Source organism: Bombus flavifrons, chromosome 3, assembly GCF_040668555.2.
Source record: "Bombus flavifrons isolate JBK064 chromosome 3, iyBomFlav1_principal, whole genome shotgun sequence".
Classification (NCBI taxonomy): Eukaryota; Metazoa; Arthropoda; class Insecta; order Hymenoptera; family Apidae; genus Bombus; species Bombus flavifrons.
Window position 1 is genome coordinate 6,860,403 of NC_138444.1, and position 8,144 is coordinate 6,868,546.

Sequence of the window (8,144 nt, forward strand, 5' to 3'; positions counted from 1 at the left end):
GATTTTACTTGTTAGTTTTCATTGTTAAATACACGGTAATTTCATAAATAAACAAATCTTCTGAATCATTAACGATTTAATTTACTATCAAATTTGTTTTTACATGAATCGAAGATTAGTGGAAATATTTATAGCGAGTAAATATCAGAAAACCAAATAAATATAGAATAATTTCATAAATAAATAAATTAATCTTCTAAATCACCGATGATTTGATTCAATATCAACTTAGCTTTTAGATTCTTAGATCTTTTGTGCTGAAGGTTGAACGAACTGGATAGAAATATTTATAGCAAATAAATTTTTAAGAAATTAAATGAAGTACAGAACCTCTATATTCTGTAATATTTAAGTGAAATAGTATTGGTTTACGAGTCACCAAGTATTATGGGCAATATCGGATTGTTCTACATATTCGTTACGTTTTATCAGTGAGATTCATAACATGAATCCTGCATTAAATAAATGATGACGAAGTCTACCTAAGATCACCGAAATTATCTATATTGTTCTATAAATACATTTACTTTAAAACTAAAGCTTTACTCATTTACATCACGATACAAATACAATTACAAATTTGCATCACGATACACCTATATCGATAGTTACGAGTATCTCGTACGATCTATTTTCTGACTGCAAAAAGAAGTATTTTAAGACTTTATTCAAAATTTCTATTCTCTTCATCTCGTCACATTGAAAAATATCAAAGATTTTAACAAAACCACCGTTCAAATTTCAGTTTCCAGCATAGTGAACCGGTCGTACCAAAGCACGAAAGCCTGCGCAGTTCTGGTTGGCGAGAACTCGGATACAAAACCCCTGTCCTCGGACGGGAACAAGACCTCTTCTTCAGCAACCGCGTCCTCGTCGCAGTCGAGCGGGCGAACACGGCAACAAGCATCCTCAGGAGGTAGTATTAACCCATCGGCTAGCATGTTAGAGCACGCGTACACCCGTAAACGTAGGGACACGTTTAACCAGCATGCGTTGCACCAAACTGTCGCATCCCGCGAACGTGAACAGCTCTCGTCGACCGTGACAAACGAACCAACGTCACAGTTCAACGAGGATCGTCCTGGTATGGTTAATGTGCATGAAACGGAGCATGCGGACGATCAAAAATCTTCTTCGTCGTTGCCTTTGTCATCAACGAGTCCATTGGGATCGTTGCTTCGTGCGAATGTCTCTGACTCTTCGATTATTACTAATAATTACACCACTGCCGCTACATCCTCCTCTGTTCACCCTGCTGCTAGTGACTCTTTCGTTTCACTTAACGACCAACCTCCAGAGAGTCAAATCAACAACGATTTCACGCAGTCTGAGTCGAATAATTTAGATTCGATTGTTGTCACTACAGAATCGATCATTGAGAATCGGGCTACAACAGATTCGATCACCGAATTTAGCGAGTTTGGTGAGTCGAGTGGAGACAATGGTAACGCTCAGACTAGTGAAACTTTCGTCCCTAGGGCGTCCAGTTTTGGAACGTTCTCGGTAGACATAGAATCGAACGAATTTAACGTCGAATCGATCACCGTGGAACATTCGTTCAACGAGGCTAGTACTGGTAGTAGTGTTGTAGAAGTTGCACAGAAAGATTTAGGATTAAATGTAGAGAATAATAGACAGTTACTAGAAAACGATAGAGAACGTAATAAAGAACCGTTTGAAAAGAATAAACACACAAATAATACGTTTTTGTCCGCGGATTTCAAATATAACGAATCTAGTGTGAATCTTACTAAAGTAAAATTACACAAAAATGATACAGAAGGCGATAGAAAATTATTAGAAAATAATAAATACATAAATGACACTACTTCGCCCACGCATGTCGAAACTGACGAGATAATCGCGAATCTCACTGACATGAAATCGATAGAGAACGATAGAAAGTTACTAGAAAACCATATATCTACAAATAACACGACTTTCTTTGCGGATGTCACTGAGTATGATATGAATGTCACCGATTCGTTAACCGTAAGTACAACAAGTTCAACAAAGAATGATTTCGAAGCAAATATTGTGCCAGCGCTGGTAGTAGAGCACGTAGATGTCGTTAGTTCATTAAGCACCCCGAAGGACGAGAAAGACGGTAAGAATCTGGAAACTGAAAGTACTGCTCGGAACGGACCACAGGATCGCAGGAACGCGAGTTCTTCCGATGATTTTTCGGATGTTGTGAAGGAAACACGAGAACTCTCCCGAGAAGATTCTTCGTCCGAGTCTGAAACTTTGCCCAGTCATGTGAACAGTCCTGAGAAATCCGAAGAATTCCAGAGAGACTATCCTGTTTATAATTACGGGCAAGACGAGGTGGAAATTATCAAATTAAATCATGAAATAGCTGAAGATCATACCGCAATGAAGGACAAGAAGCTGAACCGTTTTTTGGAGAATGAACTGAAGACCAACAATGTTCCTCAAAAATCAAATTTGGTGCATCAAACTGGTGATCTGAGGGTTATCACTAGAGAAGAGAGTAACGAGGAGTTCTTGAGAGAGTTTGAGAAAATGTTTCACGAAAAATCTGCAGAGGTTGACGCTATAAACGAAGATTCATATAAAAAAGTGCACGGTAATTTTAATAACATGCAATCTACAACTAAATCTAAGTCCGATTCACTACCACCGCGGAGAATGTATCACGAAAAATCGTCAGAAACCGATTCTATACACGACGATTCGCTGAAAAAGACACACGATGCTTCTAACAATATTCAAGCTCCGATCAAACCTAACTCTGAATCGTCACCACCATTGACACAGCAAGTGAAAATCATCGAAGTACCAGTCGATGGTCTTCATCGATCTTCATCAGGTTCACCAAGTTCATCGAGCTCTTCATCCTCATCCTCATCATCACATCGGGTGCTTGTGAACATCACTATAGCTTCTGGAGACTCGGCTTCCTCGAAACCGCTTTACGTACTGTCTGTCTCTGTCCCAACCAATGGTGACGATGTCAATGATAAACAAGCCACTAAAGTAAACGTGGACGAGGTTAAAGTTCACGAGACACCTGTGGAAAGTGCTTCGAGCATGGCAAAGAACTCTATCGCGAATTCTGAAGACAATCGATTGCCTCCGCCGCCTCAGCCACCATCTTCTCCACCGCCACCAATTTGGGCTGGTGGCGAGTGCGAGTGCTCATGTCCATGTATGGGTTCATCCTCTGACGAGTGGGATCCATTTTCAGCCATAGATGATACCCTGAACTTCGAGGATCAACCACATAATTTGAATCTTTCGATGGATGAAATAGATGAACGTCAAGAGTCTGCAGTGTTTGATGGGGTCACACTGAAACAGATGGACTCTAAGGACGGAAAGGAAACTTCTGTAAGTTTGGAGAAGGAGTCTGTAAAAGAAGGAACGAGTACGAGCTATGAGAATGATTATGAATCGACGACTGAGGAGAGTACTGGGACTGTTGACTGGACTACTACTCCGAGTTATGAGGATGAGTCGAGCAGTGTAGGCTTATCGTGTTCTGGGACAACGCCATTACCCCCAGAACCCACTATACTGATCCTGGAAGGTGAGGCCCCGTTTATGGTTGTTTTCAAACGTTTGCCTCTGAATTCTTATCTTTTTATTATATCTTTGTTTAGTAGTTTGGTTTATGAATTTTGCTGTAATATTATGCTTATTTTATTCTTTTTAATTAGACTCTTTCTATGCTGCCTTGATCCCGCCGATGCAAGCTTTGAAGTTTGGATAGTGTGATATACACGTAGATTCTTGATGTAGTCGTTTCTATTAGATCGTGGATGTTTATCTATATAGATTTGTGTTTTAGGGAATAAAATTAAAGAAATGGAACTGAAGGAGAAATTCGTACTTGGGATATTTCATATGAAGATCACATGGCAGAAAAACAAGTCATATCTGTTGTTTTTTTTTATAACAAATATGGCTCATATTACATCATATACCGTATCACATATAGCTCCATGTTACTATTCCTTCTTTTGATTCCGGAATTAAGAATTATGTATTTTTGTATATTATGTAAATTTTTATATTGTGAACTTTTGTAGCTTGAAATTTCCCATAAATGGATAAATATCCATAGTCTACTTATCACGCTCGAAGTTCGTTTGCCTGCAGAACGTTCGGTGTGTTTAGATGTTCACTAGTGGTTAGAGAAGTTTGTGTAATATTGTAATATGGTGTTGGTACATCACGGCGTTTACGCAGCTATGTAACCGAGCTATTTTCTAATCAGCTCTTGCACGAGATTCTTGAAATAAGGAGAAAGAAAAACGATGTTGATAATAGTGTTACGCCAGAAGAACGTGATGAGAATTCGTTCAAGAAACCTAAGAACCAATTTTATTTTTAGTATCTTTTTCTTTTCTATCTGTCTTTCCTCCCTTTTGTTTAAATATTGAAACGGAAGTTGAGTGGTTCTTCCGAAGATCGAAGACAATCGAACGAAAAAGATGAAAATTTATGAATTGGAAATTAACATTTAATCCTTAGATCATTTAAGAATCAATTTTGCTTTTAGAATCTTCTTGCTGTTTCTTTATTGTATAATAATATTGAAATCGAGGTTAATTGGTTCTTATAAAGATGATTAAAAGAATGACAGTGGTGAGAATTTGTGAATCGTAAATAGAAGTTTTATAGTTAGAAGTTAGTCGAAGCGAAATAAAATCACGAAATTCGCTGATGCGCAAGCCTAGCTAAGTATAAAGCCACGCAATTTTTATAAAACTTTTATGCTTTATAATTAAGCAACAACAATCTGTTTTCTTTCGGAGAATATCTTTCTTTCCTACACTAGAAAGAATAATTCATCTAGTAACCAATCTTCGTTGCTTAGCGATTGATATTTTCTTTGCCTTTATTTTTAAAAGCTCTGAAAAGGAATAAATACTTCACTTATCAATGCTTCAGTTTCTAAAATTGTCATAGTCAACATACTCCTAAAGAGACAATTTATTCAAAATTTATCAAAACATCAAAAAATAGTAAAAAAACGAGTCATCCGAAAGAAAACTGATTTCATACAAAAGCGAAAGGATGGTAGTGACGTTTCATCTCGCGTTCTCCAGGTGCAAGAACTTTCCCCGCCAGGTCCTTTCCACCTGATGGCACGACTTTCGCCCAAGTGGGTCTCGGACAGAAGCTCAGCAAAGAGATTCCACCATACAGCTACTGGAACATGCAATTCTACCAGTCGGAAGCCGCGTACGTGCGATTCGACTATAATATTCCTCGTGGAGCCAGTATCGGCGTCTACGCAAGAAGAAACGCTCTTCCTACGCACACGCAGTACGATCTTCTGGAAGTACTGAGTGGTTTCAAGGCCAGAACCACACGGGCGTCCCATGTTAGTGTTATTGTATGTGCCACTGCCCCATTTTTCTTTTTTTTTCTAGAATAGAATCATAGAAAAGGTCATTGACACGTTACGTGCCGTGAATTTTAAGTTCGGACGATTCGTATTGAGTGATATTTGGTAGTTTTGTGGTTTGAAATATTTGAAAAAGTAGTGATTTATCATTTTTTATATTCTTGAAGAATGTTCGGTGATATAAAGATGAAGCAAATTAGTTTCTTCATTTCAAATTTATAATAGAATGCTTGTATTTAGTCAATGCATTTGAAGACAACTACCGCACTTAACGTGTTGAATCTAATAAGATCAAATTATCGCTTCATTCTAACGAAATCTTTAAAAACAGTTAATTTCTATTATTTTTTTTTCTCTTAATTGTAACAGGAGAAAAGATCAAATATTCTGGGTTCTCAGAGATTTTTTTTTTATTTTTTTCCCTCGGAAGCACTTCTTGGAAAGTGTTTCATCTGTAGTAAAAAAATAGCTAGAAAAATCGATAAGAAATTACTAAAGTTTCCTGGTTCCTCGTCTAGCCATCGATCAAGAAGGAAGTGACGCATTATATGGAGCCTGGTCATTGGTTCCTTTCGTTGTACAACGACGACGGTGATCCTCAGGAAGTGTCGTTTATAGCTATGATCGCGGAAGACATGACGCACAATTGTCCGAATGGCTGTAGTGGAAAGGGCGAATGTCTGCTGGGTCACTGCCAATGTAATCCTGGTTTCGGTGGCGAAGATTGCAGCGAGAGCGTTTGTCCTGTTCTCTGTAGTCAGCGTGGTAAGTGAACAGTTATTTCGTATTAGTTTCAAAGAGTAAAATAAATAATATCAAGGAGAAACATTTTAGAAAGATCTATAACTTGAGAATATTCCGAATTTAAACCTTGAAATCAGAGTTCCTACCTATTAGGTTGTCCGAAAAGTGTCTTTCTTTTACAGACATGTCTTTTATAACGATGCATCTTTATAAAAACATGAAACTTAATCTGTCAAACGTTGTGATCTTTATCTTGATAGAACAAAATAGATCGTACGTAATTCGATAAAATAATATAAAACAAAAAACGTTGTGCGTCCATTATTTCCTTATAAAACGAAAGAAACTTTTCGGACGACCTAATACTTATGAATATACTTACATCTAACTATCGTATATCTAACATTCTCTATTCAAAATTTCTAGCGATACACATGTGTGAATCGTTGCAATGTCTTATGGTTATGATACAATTCTATCTAATCAGAACCTCGAGGCTCAATAAATTCCGGGCTTCGCCTTCGATTAAGCTTCACCGTACAATCTAACATTGCAAGGAAACAATTTCTTATGTTTCCGTTTTAACACCGTTTTATTCCTCTGGGCTACAGGCGAGTACATAAACGGAGAGTGCCAATGCAACCCTGGCTGGAAGGGCAAGGAATGTTCCCTGCGACACGACGAATGCGAAGTGCCTGATTGTAACGGACACGGCCATTGCACCAATGGAAAGTGCAATTGCGTACGTGGCTACAAAGGAAAGTATTGCGAGGAAGTGGACTGCCCTCATCCGACTTGCTCTGGCCATGGTTTCTGCGCGGAGGGCACCTGCATCTGTAAGAAGGGGTGGAAAGGAGCAGATTGTAGCCAAATGGACAAAGAAGCGTTACAGTGTTTGCCCGATTGCAGCGGGCATGGAAATTTCGATCTTGAGACACAGACTTGTCTATGTGAGCCTATGTGGTCTGGAGACGACTGCTCGAAAGGTAAGAAATATTATATTAACAGCAATCATGTATTGTATATATTAGATTGCAGTAGAATCTTCTTTACATAGACAAGTTAATGGTCAGATTTAGATATACGAATACATAGCTGAGCTATATATTCTGTCAAAATGTCCTGTTAATTTATAATATAAATTATAAATAAATATTCCTCTATTGAAATATTCGAAGTTCTCCGTGTTCTTATATAAGATTCGATATTAAGATCGTACATGAATAATGTTGAAACTCGAATAATATCACTGGTGATCGTGTTTAAATTAGTAATATGCATTTCAAATTCATTGGTCTTATCGGAAAATGAATTTCTAATTTGATCTAAATGACGATCGATAAACAGCAATGGTAGTGGTTGGTATGTAATCTGATATAGATTATATTAATGTAGATTGTCTTAATGACGTTTTAAATTATTAATTCTAGCTCTTCGAAAGAATGTCTTTCTAAATTGTGTCGTAACTTGAAATGTTCTTCATATAATATGTATGAAAGTTCGCTTCAATTAATCGATTCTTATGTTTCCAGGTGTGACATCGATGAAATTCTCTATTTTATATCCATTTCGTTTTTCTCCATATCGTTCGTTCTTTCGGTTTTTTTACTCCTTTGCTAATTGTGATCATTGATCCAATTGCCCATTAGTGTTAACTAATTCCACCTTTTACAAAATCGTAAAAGGTTTTCTCCCAGCTTCTGTGTTGCTTAGTGCCTACGCTAACTAGTGTTTCTCAAAGATATACGCAAAATTTTGAAAAATTATATTAATTGTGATTTCTGTTACTCAAACTAATGATTCGTAATTGTTACAAAAATAGATGTAGTGACAACCAGACTGCGGACTTTTATGCACCTATGCGAAATTTAAAGATGCAAAAATATATAAAATATTCAAAATAGAGTAACAAATTTTTGATAAATAACAAATAGGAAATTTCGAAGAGCTAGAGAGTCCAAAGTAGAGAATTTTCAATAGTTAAAACAGATCTCTATTTAAGTTCTATCTCTTCGCTCTG

General features: G+C 37.2%; 1 protein-coding gene across 11 annotated transcripts in view; it reads left to right on the forward strand.

The window, feature by feature from the left end:
• The window catches only part of Ten-m (teneurin transmembrane protein Ten-m), a 653,992-nt gene that overhangs the window by 627,269 nt on the left and 18,579 nt on the right, over positions 1–8,144 (forward strand). For 6 of the 11 annotated variants that reach the window (XM_069110243.1, XM_069110246.1, XM_069110244.1 and 3 more), the window contains 4 exons: positions 746–3,553; positions 5,079–5,368; positions 5,899–6,145; positions 6,736–7,110. In XM_069110243.1, the coding sequence (XP_068966344.1) occupies positions 746–3,553; positions 5,079–5,368; positions 5,899–6,145; positions 6,736–7,110 (3,720 nt within the window). The remainder of the gene's footprint in view (positions 1–745; positions 3,554–5,078; positions 5,369–5,898; positions 6,146–6,735; positions 7,111–8,144) is intronic. The other 5 variants (XM_069110245.1, XM_069110254.1, XM_069110251.1 and 2 more) reach the window with 4 other exon arrangements.